This window comes from Neofelis nebulosa, chromosome X (assembly GCF_028018385.1).
Source record: "Neofelis nebulosa isolate mNeoNeb1 chromosome X, mNeoNeb1.pri, whole genome shotgun sequence".
NCBI classification, from domain to species: domain Eukaryota; kingdom Metazoa; phylum Chordata; class Mammalia; order Carnivora; family Felidae; genus Neofelis; species Neofelis nebulosa.
In genome coordinates this window covers 35,994,778-36,017,894 of record NC_080800.1, presented here as the reverse complement: position 1 = coordinate 36,017,894, position 23,117 = coordinate 35,994,778, and the positions used below count along the sequence as shown (strand labels likewise).

The 23,117-nt window shown below is 41.9% G+C and overlaps 1 protein-coding gene across 1 annotated transcript; it reads right to left on the bottom strand.

Annotated features, from left to right (window-relative positions):
- Nucleotides 1–642: 642 nt before the first annotated feature.
- MPC1L (mitochondrial pyruvate carrier 1 like) lies at nucleotides 643–1,936 on the bottom strand. Its single transcript, XM_058714408.1, has one exon. It carries the CDS (start codon nucleotides 1,617–1,619, stop codon nucleotides 795–797), a length of 825 nt encoding a protein of 274 aa, XP_058570391.1. The 5' UTR covers nucleotides 1,620–1,936; the 3' UTR covers nucleotides 643–794.
- Nucleotides 1,937–23,117: the final 21,181 nt, after the last annotated feature.

The following is a 23,117-nucleotide window of genomic DNA, read 5'->3' as shown; positions in this document are numbered from 1 at the left end:
CCCCCACCCCCACCCCTAGCTAGCATTTAATACAGGGCAATAGGCTTACCAGTTTTACCAGCTGCCATTCCCCGCCCCCATTTCTAGGCATGAAGGAAAGAGGAAAGGGTTAGGATTTTGTCGTTCTTATTCTCTAGTTACCTAAAATCCGGGGCTGACAGCAACAGACCTCAGAGTTGTTTATCTTGTTTCTATGGTAGAGTCTGTCATTGCTCTCCAGCCACCAAGAGATTCTAGGTTCTCTTAATAAGTACCCCTTTTAAAAGTCCAAACTGGGTTTCACTGAACTCATTTAAACCCACTTCGAAGTATTTCCCTTGGTAGACATAGCCCCCGAGTTATTTTTGCTGTAAGAGATTAATGCCTGTACCAAGTTTTAAAAATCATGAATGCTATTAGGCACCGTTACTTGGCCTGGACACCCCAAAACAAGTAACAGAACATCCCAAAAGAGCTTTCATTCAGTCTTCCTCCCCTGTAAAAACTACCCCTCGAGGTGTGTGCAGGTCCCGTGAAGAGAAAGACCAGCCAATCTACCCTCCCCTAAACAACGCTGTATTTTCAGAGCACGAAATAAACACTCTGCAGCTTCCGTTCTTTGCTACTTTCTATTTTTTTTATTAACCAAACTGCAGGTTTAAATCAGATTCGAACTGTTTTATTTGAGTCAAAACCAAACTTTTCACTGGCCTTTTCTTCAGGAAGAGTAACAGTTCAGTGCTTGCAAGCTGCAAAAACTCAATCGGGCCCGCTCAGCCAGGTTTGGAGGACGACGGGTTGGAGCTGGCGGCTGCCTAGCAGGAGTTGTCATCCTCAAAGTGGCTAGCACACACACGGTCGCCGGTGGGAACCATGGTGGGGTCGTTGGTGGTGGTGGTGGCAGCGGTGGTGGTGGCGGTGCCACCGTAGTGGTGGATTACGAAGCGGCCCGCCTGCACACTCTGCGCCATGACGTTGGTGGTGTGGCACGCCAACAGCAGCAAGTTTCGAGGCTGTACGCGATAGGCGAAGCGCATGAAGGCCATCGAGTAGAAGATGAGCGCCGTCGTCATGCGGCCACTGATGATGTCGGGCGGTGCCCTCATATCCGTAAAGGCGGCCAGCGGCAGGCCCCAGTTGGCCACAGGACCCCAGAAGTGCACGCTGGTCAGGTATTCCCGGAACTCCTTGGTCTTCATGTAGTCCCTCGCCCTCCGCCACAGTGCTGCCACCGTCGCCATGATCGCCGAGCGGTGGGAGCACCAACGGAATAACAGCCAGCCTCCAAAGACGTGGACGCAGACCCCGCCCCACGCAGCATCGGCCACTGGCCTCGCGCCTTCGCGTGGCTGCCATAAAGTGCTCCACACAGCGCATGCCTCTGTCGCACGTGCCTTTAAGTGCAGGAGGTGCGGCCACGCCCTTCCGTCTTCACGTGACGGCCGTAAAGTGTATCTGGCAAGCACGTAACGAGGTTCCGTTGCGTTTGGAGATGGAAGGCGTAGCCTCGCCATCATCCGTAAGCAGCGCTGCCAGAAAGGATGCAGAGCGTGCGTGCTCGTGTGTGTGTGTGTGTGTGTGTGTGTGTTCGTTCGTTCCTCTAACAAAGGTGAGACCGCAGCCTCGTCTTCACTCGCCATTGGGGTGTGGCCATCGTAGAACTCTCAGGGCTCCACGTGGCACGCAGGGAGGTGAGTGTCCGTCCAGCTGTGTGCTTCTCTTCAACTATCCAGGGGAAAACTTGGCTTGTTCTGCCCAGTCTGTGGACAGTGTTGACTAGATGTTGATACAGAATCCTTCAACCAAGTACACAATTTTAGTCCTTATACAGTTTGCCTGAGCATTGCAGATACTGTGACATTTCACCCCTAAATCTTTCAGCATCTGGATCTTAACAAGGACATTCTCCTACTTAACCACAGTACAATAATCCACTCAGATACTTAACATTAGATACAGTACTATTTAATAGATACAGTACTGTTTAATATGCAGTGCATATTTAAGTTTTATAGTTTTGGGCTGTTTTTTTTTTTTTTTTTCTTTCACGTTGGAGAAGGGGGATCCAGGATCCAGTTAAGATTCACATTTAGTTACGTCTTTTAGATTAATCTCCCTTAGTATAGAGGAGTTCCTCAGCGTTTTTTGTCTTTCATGACATTGATATTTTTGAAAAGTACAAGTCAGGGGTTTTTCAGAATATCCTTAATTTGGATTTATACGATTTCTCATAATTCGATTTAGGTTAAACATTTTGGGTCAAGAATGCTACACATGTGATGTTGTCTCCTTAGTGCATCACAGTGGAAGGCACATGATATCCCATTGTTCCATCATTGGTGATATTAAGTTTGATTATCTGGTTAAGGGGTTATCTGCCAGGTTTCTCGCCCTCTGTAATCAACAAAATAATACAGGGGGAGCCTCTCTGAGAGTGTACGGAAATTCTGTTTCAACAGTCTTTCACCTAATAGTTAATATACATTGATGAAAATTCTTAATGACACAACTGATAATTATCTTACAAGTGTTTCCTATTTTTCCAGTTAAAAATAACGTGAAAATTAAATATACATTGAAATATTAATACTTTAGTGATTTATAAACAAGACCATGGTAGCTTTAAAAATTAGTACATTAATTATGTTTATTTACACCCCAAATATTTTGCAAATATAGCTTCAAGTATATAATATAGCCATTGCTCAAAAGGAAAACAGCATCATTTTTAGATAACCTTTTTAAAATGTTGGGCTTCCAAATATGGATGACTGGAATACTAAATTGGTTCAGCACTAGTTTGAATTAACACATCAGCAACCATGAATTGAGTGACATTCTAGGCCTACACCGTCAGATGCTCCAGTGTCCTGAAAGAAATGTAAGCTACCACTCCTTGTCCATAAAAAAACTTTCAGTACTTGTAGATCATCTAAACTTGGGTTGTTACTTCGTTCTTGATTAACTCTTGCTGTGTGATAAATCACCCCAGAACTTAGTGGCTTAGAACAACAGCAGTCCTTTATTTTACTCACAGATTTGCAGTTTGGGTGGGACTCCATAAGGACTGCTTACTGCTCCAAGCATCACTAGCTGGGGCAGCTCAGTTTGGGGCTGGAAGATCCACTTTCAAAGTGGCTCACTAACATGACTGGCAAGTTGATACCGGTTGTTGGCTGGGAGCTCCACTGGGATCGTTGGCTGGAAGGCCTCAGTTCCTTCCCACAAGCTGCTTGTACTTCCTCACAGTATGGTGGCTGTGCTTCAAAAATAAGCGTAACAGGAGAATCAAATAGAAGCCCTGTGGTAGGCAGAATTTTACCCCCAATGACCCTTGCCCTGGCACATCTCCCATTGGGATGGGTGGAATCTATGAATATGATTAGATTTCACTCCCATGGTTATATGACAGAAGGGATTTTGCAGGTGTAAGTAAGGTCCCAAATCAATTGACCTTAAGTTAGGGAGATTCTACAAGTGGGCCTCAAGTAATCACTTGAGCCATTTAAATCTGGGTCCATTCTAGAAGCCAGAGGTAGAGGATATCAAGGGATTTGAAGTGTGGGAGGGATTTGACGTGAGGGAGATTATCTGCAGCTGGCTTTGAGGGTGGAGGTGGCCATATTAGCAAGGAATTTGGGTAGCCTTTAGGAGCTGAGTGCAGCCCCAGCTGACAGCCAGCAAAGAGGGGCAGACCTCTGTCCTCACAAAGAATTGAATTCTGTCAACAATGTGAGTGAGCCTGGAAGTGGATTTTCCCCTAGACCCTGTGAGAACTCAGTCCAGCCAACACCTTCAGTTCAGCTTTGTGAGACCCTGAGCAGAGAACCCAGCCATGCTGTGCCTAGAATTCTGACCTACAGACCCAGATAATAAGTGGGTATTGTTTTAAGCCACTAAGTTTGTGGTAATCTGTTGTGCCACAATGGAAAACTAATATAAGCTATATTGGCTTTTGTGATCTAGTCTCTAAAGTCACATAACATCGCTTTCTCCAATCATAAGCCCACCCAAATTCAATGAGAGAGGACACAGACCCACCTCGCAAAGGCAGGAGTGTGAGTGCCAAAGTCACACTTTAAGAAGAGTATGTGAGGGGCACCTGGGTGGCTCAGTCGGTTAAGCATCCAACTCTTGGTTTGGGCTCAGGTCATGATCTCACGGTTCGTGAGTTCAAGCCTTACGTTGAGCTCTGCACTGACATCACAGAGCCTGCTTGGGATTCTGTCTCTCTCCCTCTCTCTCTACCCCTCCCCTGCTGGTTCTCTCTCAAAATAAATAAACTTAAAAAAGAGCATGTGGGATGGGAAATACTGTGGCCGCCTTTGGAAAACAGAGTTTACCATGTTACTTGTAATCACAGAATTATAGAACATTGGAGTTGAAAGGATCTCCCAGTTTATCTGTAAAATGTGGACAGTGGTACCTACCTCACAGCAGTATTGTGAGATTTCAATGTGATAATCCTTGTTCAGGGCTTAGTATAGGATCTGGTATATAACAAGTGTTCAGTGAATTTCTGTTACCTTTTTATCATCCACTGTAACCCCCTCATTTTACAAATGAGGCATGAAGCCTTAAGAGATCATGTCATTTGCCATGGTGATACAGTGAGTTTGCAATAGACCACATCAGTCCTCTGCACAAATCACTTTAACATCTGATGTGTTTCTGTCTTTCCTACCATGTTGTGAGTTCCCTCAGACCAGGGAAGACATCACCAAAGAAACTGTTCCTTCTCCCCGTGAGCCCTTTTAATAGGCGGACTGGATATGGCCCAAAACAAATTGAACAAGACAGGGTCTGCCTTTCAGTGGAGCATTTTACAGCTAGAGAAATGGAGGTACACGCAATGTGTGGCTTTCCTGGTAGATTCCAGGCTGGTAGATGCGGGCTAAATAATGTCTTTGTATAAGGTTTGTGCCTGGTAGATACGTGTTGGTTGGTACAGTTATGAGAGTGGCCCAGGCGGAGGGTAAGACATAGTAATGGAGCTTGGCCAGCACTTGAAGGGAAACTGGAGAAAGATACAGGGCTAGGAGTGAGCACAGCTACAGAGACTTCTTCCTGGCTGAAGCAAAGATGGTGACAAAACAATCTTAGGATTAGAGAACATAAGTGATGTTACCAGGCCCAAGTTTGGCTGCCTGCCGCTTGAAAGGCCAATACTCAAGAGACAAGCGTTGATTGGAAAGGAATAGCTGTATTCACACGGCCTGCCGCCTGGGGAGAAGGTGGACTCTTGTCCAAAAGCCAACTCCAAGGTTTCTGCCTGGCCTAGAAATTTTTAAAGGAGTTTAATCAGTTAAGGGAGTGAGGTGGTCTGTGGCATTCCTTGATTATGTGCACCTCGATGATGCCAGCTACAGAGTTATCTTGGTGTTTGAAGGTTGTGCAAGAAGTTCTAGTTCCTTGGTGCCCGGGAGGCAGGAGGGCGGGCTGTGCAAGAAGTTCTGGTTCCTTGGTACTCAGGGTCTTGTGCAAGAATATCCTGTTCTTTCTGCATAGGAGGGCAAGGTCTACAGATGCACAAAGGGAGGTCAGTAAAGTCATTTATGTGACCTTAAAAAAAGAAAACATTTTGCTAAAAAATTGCTGGGCTAATCGGAAAGCTGACGCAGCCTCAAACACACTTGCTGGCCTCTATGGCCTGGGAAAGTTCTGGTCCTTCATTTCCCAAGGCCAGTGGTCTGCATATCTCAAAGAAAGTAAATCAATTCTGTTACAGATCAAAGGCCTTAGGTCAGCAAGAGAGGAGTGTGTTAACTTGAAAGCAGGTTAACCCTTAAGACCAGCCGGGTGCTATTACAGTTAATGTTGGCCAATGACTACCTTTCCCCACAGGTAAGTGAGCCCTGCTGTGTATCCCAGTGTGTTTTAACAGCTGGGACTAAACAGCTGAAGGTTTATCATTATTTTAAATACTATCTCTTTACCATTAATATTATTGGAAGTGGTGTTTCTCCCCACCGTGCTGCCTCTCCCAGCATAAAGCTGTCAGGGTCTACTGTGTGACTCAGCCTGGAGACACTTACGTGAACTTGATCAGTCAGTTCACTATCCTCTTTCAGAGGAAAACGATGGGAGAAGACAACCAAATACAAAGGTGGGTTCAGACCTTTGCCCAGTCCTCTCCTCTAACCAAGATGCCAGCTCACAAGGTCCTGTGAAATCTGCCTGATGTTAACAATTCTCGCAGTACACGACCCTTCAGTGAGTTCCAATGCAGTGGACCATAGAGAGCATGCCTTTTTATTTTACCTGTTCTTTTTAACTTTTTAGTTTGTAATAATTTCAAACTCACAGAAAAGTTAAAACAGCTTAAAGCAAGTGTAACAAAGCAAGAAGTGTCAAAAGAACACCCTCCTATCCTTCACCCAGGTTTACCAACTCTAACATTTTGCAACAGTCCCTGTAAAGTTTTCTCTACCTCTAAGGGTATTTCTTAAGAATGTCAGTGTGTATTTCCTCAGCACATGGACACCCATGACTTTGTTTTGCATTAGCACAATACACCCATCAAAATCAAGACGTTTAACAATATAATACCATAATCTGTGGTCCTTATTCACACTTTGTTCATTGTCCCAGTAATGTCCTGCTCACAATTTCGTTTTCCTAGTCCCGGATCCAGACCAGGATGATACAGTGCATTTCATCGTGGTGTCTCTTTTACCTCCTTTCATCTAGAACAGTTCCACCTTTCTCTGCCTTTCTTTGCCATTCATGACCTTGACATTTTAGAAGAGTACGGGCCAGATATTCGATAGAATGTCTGTCATTATGGGTTTATTTGATGTTTCTTCATGCCCATCTTCAGGGTGTTCATTTTGGGCAGGAACCCCACGAAGGGGATGTTTTGTCACCAGTGCGTCACCTGAGGAGGCAGGCATGTGATATCTGTGTCTGGTTATTAGTAATAGTAAGGCAGTCTTTGCCAGGTTTCATCACTGTAAAGTCAGTATTTTCCCCTTTGTAATAAGTAATTTGTGGGGAGGTACTTTGAGACTATGTAAATATCTATTTTCTCATCAAATACTTAAGCTACTAATTTTAGCACCCATTGCCGATTCTTGCCTGAATTCAGTATTACTCTAAAGATGGCAGCATTCTTTTTTTTAAAACAATTTTAGTCTTCTGGTTTAAAACAAAAGTCAGAAATGTATTTCATTAAAGTTGTCCTGGAATGCTGGCCAACATTTACAAAACATAGGACTATTCCTGAGTTATGGCTACGAAAACCGAACATTTAGGACTTGGGTATTTTATGAAAAAAAATTTTTTTTGCCACATCTATGCTGATCTCCTTGGAGTATTTGCTCTTAAATTCTACCAAAGGGAATAAATAGCATAGTGCCTCAAAAGAAGCTGTGCTTGCGTGCGCTCTCTCTCTCAAAACTAAATAAACATTAAAAAAAATTTAAAAAGGGGTGCCTGGGTGGCTCAGTCGGTTGGGCGTCCGACTTCGGCTCAGGTCATGATCTCACGGTTTGTGAGTTCAAGCCTCATGTCAGGCTCTGTGCTGTCAGCACAGCCTGCTTCAGATTCTGTGTCTCCCTCTCTCTCTGCCCCTCCCTGCATGTGCGCTCGCTCGCTCTCTCTCTCTCCCCAAAATAAATAAACTTAAAAAAATTTTTTTAAAACTAGATGAATAAAACAGTAGGTGGATATATTGACTCCGCTATTTTCAGTTACTGCTGAAAGTAATGTTAGAGCCATCTGTGACCCTGATTCTAATCTTTTGCCTTTCTGTGTGCTCTTTTTTCCTTATGTGAATACAGTGGCTGAAGGCTGGGTGGGTGCATCTTTCAGTAGCCATGAGAACACCAGTTAAGTGTGCTGTGTCCCCCTTTCTCCAGCTGTAAAGCATGTCATAGCCTGGTCTGGGTACCTCGGTGCAATCACATCGCTGGAAGGGGGTAGGTTGGGTCCAGGGTCCAGCCTCCAGCGAACTGCTTACAATCTTTTGTGATGTCTGCCTTATTCACGTGTCCTGCCATCAAGTCTGTGGAGAACAGAGCAGGAGGCTGCAAAGCCACCCTCCACCCACTCTCTTGCCAGGGCCTCGTTGGAGGAACCTGTCATCAGAAATAGCTGTGCCTACTTCTACATAGTCTTGGCGCCAGAAACGAAAAACCTTTTTTTTTTTTAACCTTTTAGTGAATGGATCATCCAATATTTAAAATTTTACCAAAATAGAACTTTGAATTTTGAAAACTTTGTTCTCAAAGTATTTCACGTTTACCAAAACGTTTTAAGAATACAAAAAAACTCTCATATACCCTTTACTCAGATTCACCAATGGCAGGGTTCTGTCAGGGAGGCAGGGCCACTGTGAGTGAGAAGGGATTTATTATAGGGAAAAGAACAGAGCCGTGGGAGGAGCTGGGGATGTGACTGTGTCTGAAAGGGGAACTTGGAGGGTGAGGAGTCACCAACTGGTCAGGTCATCGTGAAGACTCTGGCCCATTCAGCTGCCAAAGCAGGGCCTGGGGCACTGAAAGGGAGGCTGGCAGACAGGCCTGGGGGACTCTTGCCTCTGAGGTGCTACAGCCAAGAGTCCGGTGATGGACCTGGGGAGGGCGGCACTGTTGGTCAGTAAGACCTGCAGTTAGGAAGAAGAGCTGGCCATGGAGCAGAGAATAGAACAAGCTGGAATCTGCCAACACCTCTGCCTCTTGCACTGCATTTAACCCCGAATGCGTTTGGAGAGTCGTGTTTTACTTCTGTATGTCCAGTCTCAGACATGGAAACATATGGGAAAGGTGACTCTGGGAAACAGGGTTCTGGCTTAACCAGGTTGACACAGTACAGACCATTCCAGCCAATTACAAACTTTTCCATGTTTGGGGCACCTGGCTGGCTTGGTCAGTGGAGTGTGCAACTCTTGATCTTAGGGCTGTAGGTTCAAGTCCCATGATGGGTGTAGAGATTACTTAAAAATGAAATGTTAAAGAAAAAAAGTTTTTCCATGTTTGTTTTATCATTTTCTTTCTAGGCGTGTGTGTGTGTGTGTGTGTGTGTGTGTGTGTGTGTTAGATTACATATGTATGTCCAAGCATACATTACTGTGTATTTTGTCTGAACCATTTGAGAGAAGAACAAATAGATTCTCTCATGTAACCACAGTACTCATTGATGTAACACTGTATACAATGCTTTATATGATTTTAGTCCATATTTCAGTTTTGTCAACTGTCCCAATAATGTCCTTTATAGCATTTTTTCCTTCAATGCAGGATCCTGTCCAGTGTCATGCAGGGCATTTCATATTCCTCTTTTATCTGGAACAGTTCCTTCGCCTTTGGTCACTTTTTATGACATGGGTATTTTTGAAGAGCACAGGCCAGATATTTTATAGAACTGTTCCTCAGTCGGAGCTTGCCTGATGTTTCCTCACAGATTCAGAAAGATTATACTTTCTCAGCCAAAATACTATCAGTGATCTGTGTCCTTCCGCGATGATTGCATCCAGAAGCATGTGTGCACCTGCCCATGGTTGTAATGTTCATTTTGATCAGCTGGTCAAAGCACTGGCCAGGTTCCCCACTGTAGTTACAATTTTGCCCCTTGGAGCTAATAAGTGGTCAATAGATACTTCAAAACTATATAAATACCCTGCTCCTTATCAGACTTTATCTCCCAGAGATTTAGCATCCATGGATGAGTCTCATCCAAGTCAATATTTACTACGATGGAAGCAAGGTGAAGATTTTCCAATCCTACCAGTCCTTCCATATATATGTCAGCATTACTGTAAGGAAGAACCTCCCGTCTCCCCCCATGTATATACTTACCTGTTTATTACTAAATTGGTCTCCGGGATTCCTGTTTTATTCAGTGATTAGAATCCTTTACTGTCATCTTAATTTTGATGCTCCAGTTGGTCCATATTTGGATAGTGGCAGCCCTTCGAAGCTGTCCCCTCTGACCCCAGCATTAAACTACACAAAATGATATACCCTACAAAGGCTGTTCCCTCCCCAATTTATTTCATGCTGTCCACCCCACCACACACACACACACACACACACACACACACTACGTATAGGTAACTACTTTCATTTTTTTTTTTCTGGTTCATCCTTCCTGTGTTTCCTTTTGCAAAAATAAGGAGATAAAGTGCATTTTTACTTATTTCCCCTTTCTTACACAAATGGGAACAGACTATTTATATTCTTTTTCACTTTACAATTTTTCTTGGAAATGACCATATCATCTTCTAGAGATCTTCCAACATCTTTAAAAAAAAAATTTTTTTTAGTGTTTATTTTTGAGAGAGCGAGAGACAGAGCGTGAGTGGGGGAGGGGAAGGGAGAGGAGGAGACACAGAATCTGAAGCAGGCTCCAGGCTCTGAGATGTCAGCACAGAGCCCGATGTGTGGCCCAAACATGTGAACCATGAGATCGTGACCTGAGTCAAAGTTGGATGCTTAAGCAACTAAGCCACCCAGGTGCCCCCCAACATCTTTTTTGTTTTGTTTCCAGCTACAAAGTACTCCATTATGTGGATGTGTCATAGTTTATGTAGCCAGTATCCTTCATTTAGATGATTAGGTAGTTTCTACTGTTTTGCAGGTGTGAGTAATCATGAATATGCTTGTGTATTTTCTTGTTGTTACAGGTGTATTTTAAGAGTAAGGCCCCAGAGGGGCACCTGGCTGGCTCAGTTGGAAGAGCATGCAACTCTTGAGCTTGGGGTCATGAGTTTGAGCCCCACATTGGGTGTAGAGATTATATACATACATACATACATATATAAACTAACCTTAAAAAAAGAGCAAGGCCCTATAACTGTTGTTGCTGGGTCAGAGGGTAAATATAAATTTAATTTTGTTAGCTATGATCAAATTTGCCTTCCATTTTGCATTCTCACAATGTACAGGAGTGTCTATTACCCCACGGCATTGTCAACAGAGTATATTATCAAGCTTTAGAATGTTTGCTGCTGTGACAGTAGAGAAATGGTATTTTCCGGTAGTTTCTTTTTTTTTATATATATATATAACAGCCGTATCGAGGCATATCTCACATACTGTATAATCCACCCATTTAGGGTGCACAATTCAGTGGTTCCTAGAATATTCACAGAGCTGTGCCTCCATCACCACAATCAATTCTAGAACATTTTCATCACCCCAAAAGGTAACCCTGTACCTAGTAGTAAGTCACCCCTCATTCTTCCTTCCCTGAAGCCCCTGACAACCTGTAAACTTTATGACTCTAAGAAGTTGCCTATTCTGGACATTTTGTATAAATGGAAGCATACAGTGTGGCTTTTATGTCTGGCTTCTTTCACTTAGCATATTGTTTTGGTTCATCCATGTTGTGGCATGTAGTGATACTCCATTCCTTTTTGTGCCAGAAGACCGTTCCACTAGGTGCATCGACCACATTTTGTTTATCCATTTATCGGGGGATGGATGTTTGGGCTGTTTCTACTTTTGGCTGTTGTGAATAATGCCACGGTGAACATTTACGTACAAGTTTTTGTGTGGGTGTGTGTTTTCGTGTCTCGTGGTTGGATACCTAGGAGTGGAATTGCTGGATAATATGGTAACTCTTTAATTTTTTGAGGAACTGCTAGACTGTCTTCCAAACAGGCTGCCACATTTTACAGTCCTGCCAGCAGCGCACAAGGGTTCGTTTCTGCACATCCCTGCCAACACTTGTAATTACCTGCCTTTTTTCATGCCCATCCTAGTCACTGTTCTCGATAACATTTGTAATTTGCACTCTTAGTATGAGTGAATTTCTTTTCATATGTTTAAGGGTCATTTTAGTATCTTTTTAGGTGAATTGTCTATTCATGTCTTTGGCTCATTTCTAAATCGGAATTTTGGACTTTCCCCTCAAATTTGGAAAGTTTTTTTTATGTATTAGACATATTAGTACTTTGTGGTGTATGTTGCAAGTATTTTCTCCTTGTTTATCATTTGTCTTTTGACATTTTTATGGTGTTTTTGGCAGCATTGTTCATAATAGCCCCAAATTGTGAATGGATAGACACAATGTGGTATATCCATACAAGGGATATTATTCATCAGTAAAAAATAACAAACCGTGGACACATGCTATGACATAAATGAACCTCAAAAACATGCCCAGGGGCCCCTGGGTGGCTCAGTCAGTTAAGCATCTGACTCTTTTTTCTTCTTTTTTTTTGTTGTTGAAGTGTTTATTTTATTTTTTTAATTTACATCCAAGTTAGCATATAGTGCAACAATGATTTCAGGAGTAGATTCCTTAATGCCCCTTCCCCGATTTAGCCCATCCCCCCTCCCACACCCCCTCCAGTAACCCTCTGTTCTCCATATTTATGAGTCTCTTATGTTTTGTTTCCCTCCCTGTTTTTATATATTTTTTGCTTCCCTTCCCTTATGTTCACGTTTTGTATCTTAAAGTCTTCATATGAGTGAACTCATATGATACTTGTCTTTCTCTAATTTTGCTTAGCATAATACCCTCTAGTTCCATCCACATAGTTGCAAATGGCAAGATTTCATTCTTTTTGATTGCCAGGTAATGCTCCATTGTATATATATACCACATCTTCTTTATCCATTCATCCATCAGTGGACATTTGGGCTCTTTCCATACTTTGGCTATTGTTGATAGCGCTGCTATAAACATTGGGGTGCATGTGCCCCTTCGAAACAGCATACTCGTATCCCTTGGATAAATGTCTAGTAGTGCAATTGGTGGGTCGTAGGGTATTTCTATTTTTAGTTTTTTGGGAACTTCCATACTGTTTTCCAGAGTGGCTGCACCAGCTTGCATTGCCACCAACAGAGCAAAAGGGTTCCTCTTTCTCCACATCTTCGCCAACATCTGCTGTTCCCTGAGTTGTTAATGTTAGCCATTCTGACAGGTGTGAGGTGGTATATCATTGTGATTTTGATTTGTATTTCCCTGATGATGAGTGATGTTGAGCATTTTGTGATGTGTCACTTGGCCATCTGGATGTCTTCTTTGGAGAAGTGTCTATTCATGTCTTTTGCCCATTTCTTCACTGGATTATTTGTTTTTCTGGTGTTGAGTTTGATAAGTTCTTTATAGACTTTGGATACTAACCCTTTATCTGATACGTCATTTGCAAATATCTTCTCCGATTCCATCAGTTGCCTTTTAGTTTTGCTGATTGTTTCCTTCACTGTGCAGAAGCTTTTTATTTTGACAAGGTTCCAATAGTTCAGTTTTGCTTTTGTTTCTCTTGCCTCCAGAGATGTGTTGAGTAAGAAGTTGCTGTGGCCAACGTCAAGCATTTTGATGGCTTCCTGTCTTAAATTTAGGTCTTTCATCCATTTTGAGTTTATTTTTGTGTATGGTATAAGAAAGTGGTGCAGATTCATTTTTCTGCATGTCGTTGTCCAGTTTTCTCAGCACTACTTGCTGAAGAGACTGTCTTTATTCCATTGGATATTCTTCCCTGCTTTGTCAAAGATTAGTTGGCCATATGTTTGTGGGTCCAGTTCTGGGTTCTCTATTCTGTTCCATTGATCTGTCTGTTTTTGTGCCAGTACCATACTGTTTTGATGATTACAGCTTTGTAATACAGCTTGAGGTCCAGGATTGTGATGCCTCCTGCGTTAGTTTTCTTTTTCAAGATTGCTTTGGCTATTCGGGGTCTTTTCTGGCTCCATACAAATTTTAGGATTATTTGTTCTAGCTCTGTGAAGAATGCTGGTGTTATTTTGATAGGGGTTGCATTGAATATGTAGATTGCTTTGGGTAGTATCAACAGTTTAACAATATTTGTTCTTCCTATCCAGGAGCATGGAATCATTTTCCATTTTTTTGTGTTGTCTTCAATTTCTTTCATAAGCTTTCTATAGTTTTCAGTGTATAGGTTTTTCACCTCTTTGGTTAGATTTATTCCTAGATATTTTATGGTTTTTGGTGCAATTGTAAATGGGATCGATTCCTTGATTTCTCTTTCTGTTGCTTCATTGTTAGTATATAGGCATGCAACCAATTTCTGTGCATTGGTTTTATATCCTGTAACTTTGCTTAATTCATGCATCAGTTCTAGCAGTTTTTTGGTAGAATCTTTTGGGTTTTCCATATAGAGTATCATGTCATCTGCAAAGAGTGAAAGTTTGACCTCCTCCTGGCCGATTTGGATGCGTTTTATTTCTTTGTGTTGTCTGATTGCTGAGGCAAAGACTTCCAATACTATGTTGAATAACAGTGGCGAGAGGGGACATCCCTGTCTCGTTCCTGACCTTAGGGGGAAAGCTCTCAGTTTTTCCCCATGGGGGATGATATTAGTGTTGGGTCTTTCGTATATGGCTTTTATGATCTCAAGGTGTGAGGTGTGATCCTTCTGTCCTTACTTTCTTGAGGGTTTTTTATCAAGAACGGATCTATATTATGTCAAATGCTTTCTTTGCATCTATTCAGAGGATCATGTGGTTCTTGTCCTTTCTTTTATTGATGTGATGAATCACATTGATTGTTTTGTGGATATTGAACCAGCCCTGCATCCCAGGTATAAATCCCACTTGGTCATGGTGAATATTTTTTTTAATGTATTGTTGGATCTGGTTGGCTAATATCTTGTTGAGGATTTTCGCATCCGTGTTCATCAGGGAAATTGGTCTATAGTTCTCCTTTTTAGTGGGGTCTTTGTCTGGTTTTGGAATCAAGGTAATGCTGGCTTCATAGAAAGAGTTTGGAAGTTTTTCTTCCATTTCTATTTTTTGGAACAGCTTCAAGAGAATAGGTGGTAACTCTTCCTTAAATGTTTGGTAGAATTCCCCTGGAAAGCCATCTGGCCCTGGACTCTTGTTTCTTGGGAGATTTTTGATTGCCAATTCGATTTCCTTACTGGTTATAGGTCTGTTCAGATTTTCTATTCCTTCCTGTTTCAGTTTTGGTATTTTATATTTTTCTAGGAATTTTTCCATTCCTTCCAGATTGCCCATTTTATTGGTGTATAATTGCACATAATATTCTCTTATTATTGTTTTTATTTCTGCTGTGTTTGTTGTGATTTCTCCTCTTTCATTCTTGATTTTATTTATTTGGATCCTTTTTTGATCAAACTGGCTAGTGGTTTATCAGTTTTGTTAATTCTTTCAGAGAACAAGCTTCTGGCTTCATTGATCTGTTCTACTGTTTTTTTTGTTTCAATAGCATTGATTTCTGCTCTAATCTTTATTATTTCCTGTCTTCTGCTGGTTTGGGATTTTATTTGCTGTTTTTTTTTTTTTTTTTTCCAGCTCTTTAAGGTGTAGGGTCAAGTTGCATATCTGAGACCTTTCTTCCTTCTTTAGGAAGGCCTGGATTGCTATATACTTCCCTCTTAGGACCACCTTTTGCTGCGTCCCAGAGGTTTTGGGCTGTGGTGTTACCATTTTCACTGGCTTCCATGTACTTTTTAATTTCCTCTTTAACTTCGTGGCTAGTCCATTCATTATTTAGTAGGACGTTCTTTAGTCTCCAAGTATTTGTTACCTTTCCAAATTTTTTCTTGTGGTTGATTTCAAGTTTCATAGCATTGTGGTCTGAAAATATGCACAGTATGACCTCGATCTTTTTGTACTTCTTGAGGGCTGATTTGTGTCCCAGTTGTGATCTATTCTGGAGAACATTCCATGTGCCCTGGAGAAGAATGTATATTCCGCTGCTTTAGGATGAAATGTTCTGAATATATCTGTTAAGTCCATCTGGTCCAGTGTGTCATTCAAAGCCATTGTTTCCTTGTTGGTTTTCTGTTCAGATGATCTGTCCATTGCTGTAAGTGGGGTGTTGAAGTCCCCTACTATTATGGTATTATTATCAATGAGTTTCTTTACATTTGTGATTAATTGATTTGTATATTTGGGTGCTCCCACATTTGGAGCATAAATGTTTACAACTGTTAGGTCTTCTTGGTGGATAGACCCCTTAATTATGATATAATGCCCTTCTTCATCTCGTTACAGTCTTTATTTTAAAGTCTAGATTGTCTGATATAGGTATGGCTACTCTGGCTTTCTTTTGTTGACCATTAGCATGATAGATGGTTTTCCATCCCCTTACTTTCAATCTGAAGGTGTCTTTAGGTCCAAAGTGGGTCTCTTGTAAACAGCATATAGATGGATCTTGTTTTCTTATCCATTCCGTTACCCTCTGTCTTTTGATTGGAGCATTTAGTCCATTGACGTTTAGAGTGAGTACTGAAAGATGTGAATTTATTGCTATTATGTTGCTTGTAGAGTTGGAGTTTCTCGTGGTGTTCTCTCGTCCTTTCTAGTGTTTGGTGCTTTTCGTCTTTTTTTTTTCCCCCCCTCATCTTTTCTCCCCTCAGAGTCCCCCTTAAAATTTCTTGCAGGGCTGGTCTCGTGGTCATGAACTCCTTTAATTTTTGTTTGGGAAACTTTTCATCTCTCCTCCTATTTTGAATGACAGCCTTGCTGGATAAAGAATTCTTGGCTGCATATTTTTCTGATTCAGCACATTGAATATATCCTGCCACTCCTTTCTGGCCTGCCAAGTTTCTGTGGGTGGGTCTGCTGCAAACCTGATCTGCTTTCCCTTGTAGGTTAAGGATTTTTTTTTCCCTTGCTGCTTTCATGATTCTCTCCTTGCCTGAGTATATTGTGAATTTGACTATGATATGCCTTGTTGATGGTCAGTTTTTGTTGAATCTAATGGGGGTCCTCTGTGCTTCCTGGATTTTGATGTCTGTGTCTTTCCCCCGGTTAGGAAAGTTTTCCGCTATGATTTGCTCACATACACCCTTTTACCCCTTTTTTGTCTCTCTTCCTTTTCTGGGACCCCTATGATTCTGATGTTGTTCCTTTTTAATGAGTCACTGATTTCTCTAATTCTTAAATTTTGCTCTTTTGCCTTAGTCTCCCTCTTTTTTTCCGCTTCATTATTTTCCATAAGTTTGTCCTCTGTATCGCCGATTCACTGCTCTGCCTCATCCATCCTTGCCGCCATGGCATGCATTCCAGGTTGCAGCTCAGTTATAGCATTTTTTATTTCATCCTGACTAGCTTTTACTTCTTTTATCTCCACAGAAAGGGATTCTAATCTATTTTCGACCCCAGCTTGTATACTTATTATCATGATTCTAAATTCTGGTTCAGACATCTTGATTGTATCTGTGTTAAGTCCCTGGCTGTCATTTCTTCCTGCCCTTTCTTTTGGGGTGAATTCTTTCATTTCATCATTTTGAAGAAAGAAAAGGAATTGATAAGGCAAGAAATAAAAAAATTAAAAAATTAAAAACAACACACACACACACAAAATCAAATAAATGATGCTAGATCCTAGATGTGTTTTGGTCTGGGTGTTGAAAGGGGCTTGATAGATTAGAGAAAAAAGGGCAAAAAAAAAAAAATTTGAAAATTTGAAAAAATGAATACAATGAAATAGAATAAAATGAAATGATTAAAGTAAAATAGAATTTGAAAAATTTACAAAAAAGTAAAAAATATAGTAGAAAAAAATTAAAAATATTTTAAATAAAAATTAAAAATGAATTTTTTCTTTCTGTATTCAAGAAAAAGAAGCGAAAATGAAAAAAAAAAAAAGAAAATTGAATAGATGGACCAATGAACGGACTAAAATACAATTGAAATTACATTGTTTTCCCCTAGAAGTCAGACTGTGAAGCACTTTATAGGCCGTAAAGTAAGCAGGCGGAGAGACTGGTGGTGTTCCTGAAGAGTGAGGTTGGCCCAGTTGGGTGGGGCTTAGTGTAACGGCTCCATTCTCCACTAGATGGCGCTGCTTAGCTTACTGGGGTGGATTGTTGTGGCACTTGTAGGTGTGTATGCGCACGCGTGGGAGGGGTGAAAATGGCATCACCCAGCTACCCAGTCTCTAGTATCAGAACTCTGTTCTCCCTGATCAACAGTTGTGCACCCGTTCTTTGTCTCCAGCTTTTGTCCATTCCCCGCTTTTACGCTGTCCGTGACCAAGTCGTCAGGTTGCCAGGCAGCACCACCTTCCTGAGTTTTCTCTCAGATGGGGCTGTGTTTCCCGACCCCTCACTTCTGAGGGACTGCGGTTTTGATCCATTCTGACCCTCTGCAGGAGGGTCTCACTGAGCAATGGCTGGGTATCGGCCTCACCCAGGAACGTTCACGGGATCGTGCTGCTGCTGATACCCAGAGACTGTGGCTGGGTGCCAGCCTGCCCCAGAAAAAGTTTGTGCGATCGTGCAGCAGGAGCATTTCAGAGATTATGGAAAATCACAACACACATCTGGCACCAGGCTTCACCTTAACGACCTTGTTCCAGTACCAGCAAATGTGGTTGTTCTCTGGGGTCTGCTTGGGTGGCTGCATAGTCTCTACCAAATGTCCTTCCAGCAGGGGAGCCGCCTCTCCCCATGTGGCCTGAGCACCCCCCAGACTTCACTCTGCTCCTGGGGTTTTGCCCTTCCCAGCAAAGCACAGCCAGGTATCGATCTGCGGAGTTTCAGACTCTGCACTCCCCCTGTTTATATAGTCTTAATGGAATTTAAACTCTCTCTTTTCTCCTTTCTCCCTTTTTTGTTCAATCCCTGCAGCTGTTTCCACTTTTCCACTTTCTCTCCAGCCGCTTTTTGGGTTGGGTGCTTTTCCCATACTCTCCCTGCCCCCCACCCCCCAATCTCCTTCCTCTCTCCGCAAGCAAAAACAGCTCCCTGCCCTCCGTGGCTTCTCTCTCCCCCAGTTCACCTCTCCACGCTGAGTACCTGCTGAGTTCTGTGGTTCAGGTTGTGCAGATTGTTGTGTTAATCCTCAAATCAGTATTCTAGGTGTGCAGGATGGTTTGGTGTTGATCTGGCTGTATTTCATGGACACGAGGTGCAAAAAAAAACCTTCCATGCTGTTCTGCCACCTTGGCTTCTCCCGGAAAAAAAAAAGTGCCTGACTCAATTTCCGCTCAGGTCATGATCTCACGGTTCATGAGTTGGGAGCCCTGCATTTTGGGATTCCCTCTTTCTGTCACTCCCTACCTCACACATGCATGCTTGTGCTCTCTAAATAAATAAATAAATAAACATTTAAAAAAGCAACATTATGCCCAGTGGAAGAAGCCAGACACAAGAGACCACATATCATATGATGTCTTATATAAAATGTCCATAAAAGGCAAATCTGTAGAATGGAAAGTAGTTTAGTGGTTGTAGGGATGAGGGGGGCAGGGATAGGATTAACAGTAACTGTATATGAGGGATCTTATTGGGTTGATGAGAATGTTCTAAACTGATTTATAGTGATGTACAACTTGATAAATTTACAAAAGCATTAAATTATATACTTGAAATAGATATGTGGTATCTCATATATGCCTCAGTAAAATTTTTAAAATTCAAATTTTTAGATCTCCAAGTTTATCAACATTTTTTTTTTATTGCATCTGGATTTTGATTCAATACCAACAGAAAAGTTGTTTCCTACACTTGAGCTATAAAATAACCGTGTTTTCTTCTAGTACTTATGTGGTTTCTCTCTTTAAAATTTAGGTCTTTAAAAATAAATAAAAATTTTATTTTTTTCAATGTTTATTTTTTAGAGAGAGAAAGAGTGAGTTGGGGAGGGGCAGAGAGAGAGGGAGACACAGAATCTGAAGCAGGCTCCAGGCTCCTAGTTGTCAGCACAGGGCCCAACACAGGGCTCATACTCACAGTCTGCGAGATCATGACCTGAGCCGAAGTCGGACGCCTAACCAACTGAGCCACCTCGGTGGCCCTAAATAAAGTTTAGATCTTTAATCCATTTGGAGTTTATTCTTATATGTGCTAGGAGATATGGATGTAATTTCTTTTCTCAAATGGGTTGGGTTGCCCCAACACCTTTTATCAAAAAGTCTACCTTTGCCCAGTGATTTGAGATGCTACCTTTATCATATACTAAATTTCTATTTCTAGACTTTCTATTCTATTCCATTGGTTTGCCTGTTAATGGACTGGTACCATACTGTTTCTATGATAGAGGCTTCTGGTTTTAATATCTGGTAGCACTAGTTCAGCCTTATAACCCCTCTTTTTGGTGTTTTCTGTTTTCCATAAACTTTAGGATCTACTTCTCTAGTTCCATAAAAACATTTTTTTAAGTTTATTTATTTTGAGAAAGAGAGTGCAAGCAGAGGAGGGGCAGAGAGAGGGAGAGAAAATCCCATGGTTTGCAGGGCTTGAGCCCATGAACTGTGAGATCGTGACCTGAGCCGAAACCAAGAGTTGGATGCTTAACCAACTGAACGACCCAGGCTCCCCCAAAACATTTTTATTTTCATTGGGATGGCATTAAATTAACTTGGAGAGAGCTGACATTTTTATGATCCTGTTACGGGTTGGATTTTGTCCACCAAAAAGATAGATGTTGAAGTTCTAACCCCTGGTACCACAGAAGTGACCTCATTTGGGAATAGGGTCATTGCAGATGTAATTAGTGAAGATGAGATCATACTGGAGTCGAGCGGGCCCTTCATCCAATAGGACTGTTCTTATAAGAAGGACATCTGCCTAGGGTGCCTGGCTGGCTCAGAAGGGCATGCCACCCTCGATATCAGGGTTGTGAGTTCAAGCCCCACGTTGGGTGTAGAGAGTGCTTAAAAATAAAACAAAACGCACCTGGCTTAGTCATTAAGCATTCGACTTCGGCTCAGGTCATGATTCTCAGATCCCATGTCATGTGAGTTCTAGCCCCACTTTGGGTGAAAACGTGAGCCCTGGGTGAGTCCCACTTCCCTCTCTCCTAATTCCTCATTTTGTTATGTATGTGTTTACATATTCCAACTGGTACCGCTTCTTTCCTTACTTGCGCCTCTCCCCACCCATCTTTCTCCCCGTCACATAAAGGTATGCTGGTGGTGGTGAACTTGAAAATTTAGTTCATAAATATGTGGTGCCAGAAAGTAAACAAGTGCCCCAAAAATGATGGGGACATGTCAAAAGGACGTAAGAACCAACTCAAGGGTCTCCCAATGGCCAAATCTAGGACAACGGAACAAAATAAATAATAGTAACACAGAACCTAAAATATCCATGAGTTCGTGCTGGTATAAATAATGGAATAAATAAATGGGGAGAAGGGAAAGCTCTTCTTTATAGAATTCCAGTTAATAAGTAAGAAGGAACAATGAAGGGGCCCCTGGGTGGCTCAGTTGGCTGAGCATCCTATTTCAGATCAGGTCATGATCTTGCAGTTTGTGAGTTCAAGCTCCACATTGGGGTTCTCTATTGTCAGTGCGGGGCCCACTTCGGACCCTCTGTTCCCCCCTCTCTGTCCCTCTCCCGCTTGTACTCTCTGAAAAATAAACATTAAAAAAAAAAAAGGGAATGATGGAAATAAAACATTATTTGGGGGCGCCTGGGTGGGTCAGTTGGTTGAGCATCTGACTCTTGACTTTGGCTCAGGTCATGATTCCAGGCTGGCCTGTGTCAGGCTCCATGCTGAACATGGAGCCTGCTTGAGATATTCTCTCTCTCTGCCCCTTTCCCCTGCTTGCATGCACTCACTAAAATAAAAATAATAAAAGCATTATTTGGTAAATACCACAGTAATAATTCTTTCAGGCAAGAATCAATGGATGCTAGAACGGGTGACAGTAAAATGAATAATGAGATATACACCTATTTTTTTTTTTTTTTTTAAGTAAGCTCAGGGCACTTGGGTGGCTTGGTCGGTTGAGTGTCCGACTTTGGCTCAGGTCATGATCTCGTGGTCCTTGAGTTCGAGCCCCGTGTTGGGTTTTGTGCTGCTAGCTTGGAGCCTGCTTTGGATTCTGTGTCTCCATCTCTGCCCCTGCCCTGCTCGCTCACTCTCTCTCTCAAAAATAAATGTTAAAAAAATTTTTTTAATCTCTGCACCCATCGTGGGACTTGAATGCACGACCCTGAGATCAAGAGTCACACGCTCCACCAACTGAGCCAGCCAGGTGCCTCTAAATAATAGTCTTAACGTGTCTAATTACAAAAGAAAAAATAAACAACTGTTTAGGGGAAAAAACTGGCAGATACCACCTTAAACAAACCTAATGTCACCAGAAATGAGACATTGACATCCATGCGCCTCCTGACAGGGACAGGCGGAGATGGACCCACCACTTCTGTGGTATTCTTTCTGAAAACATATAACCTGAATTTCATCATGAGCAAATATCAAACTCAAGCTGAGGGACATTCTATAAAATAACTGTCCATTACACTTCAAAAACAAACTGTTCCAGATTAACGGAGCCTATGCAAACAGGAGAGCTAAATGCATTGTGTGCTCCTGAATTGGATTCTGAGCCAATAGAAGGCTCTTAGTAGGACAGTTGGTGTAATTCAACCAAACCACTGTTACCATTGTTTGCAACCAAGAAACTGGCGAGGACACATCAAAGGTACAACCATAGGCCCAAGCAGCGTTCCTGGGATTTAGCACTGTTATTTTAGAAAGCATTCACAACCCTTAGAACATGATAGTGTACTGAATGCTCATTCCCACAAACTTGGAGTATTACCATCCCCATGATGTAGATTTAAAACTAATTCAGAGATTGAGGGATTTGCCCAAGATCGTTCAGCAATTAAATGGTGACATGGCAAACTGAATTCATCTGTAGGACCCTTGATGCATTTTAATCACAGTACTTCTTACTAACGGCCTTCTCCAACAACTCTGTTGTTCCAAGAAACCATTGCATAGTCATTCCGTCACAAAAAGGCTAGAAACTTTGCCTGAGCCTAAGGTTAGAAGGCCTGCTCACTGACCCCAGTTCCTATGTCCTTTGCAAATTGTTGGTTTGATCATCCATTAAAAAGTAAGTTCATGGCTTCTCCATTATTTGGTATCAATGAAAATGTATTCAGATTACCATTACTTCCAAACAGCATAGCGAAAGAAAATAAAAATCAGTTCTATATCATTCCTAATAGAATTAGGCCTTAAGCAGTACCTAACACATGTAGAATCTCAGATATTTTATAAACCTGGAATATTCTAATTACATAAAAGGTGATTGGGTTTTTTTTTTTCCCATCTGTCAGTAGATAGTCTGTCACGAGTCTAGCTTTCCTGCCTCTCACACAAATCTCGACACTGTGATTTATGTTCCTGAACAAATTAGACTTAATTTAAGAGCAAATCATCAGCAACAGGTATAATAATCTTGGCAGAACATTTATTTTAATTAATTGCTTTCTGCCTAACAGAAGGGTGCTG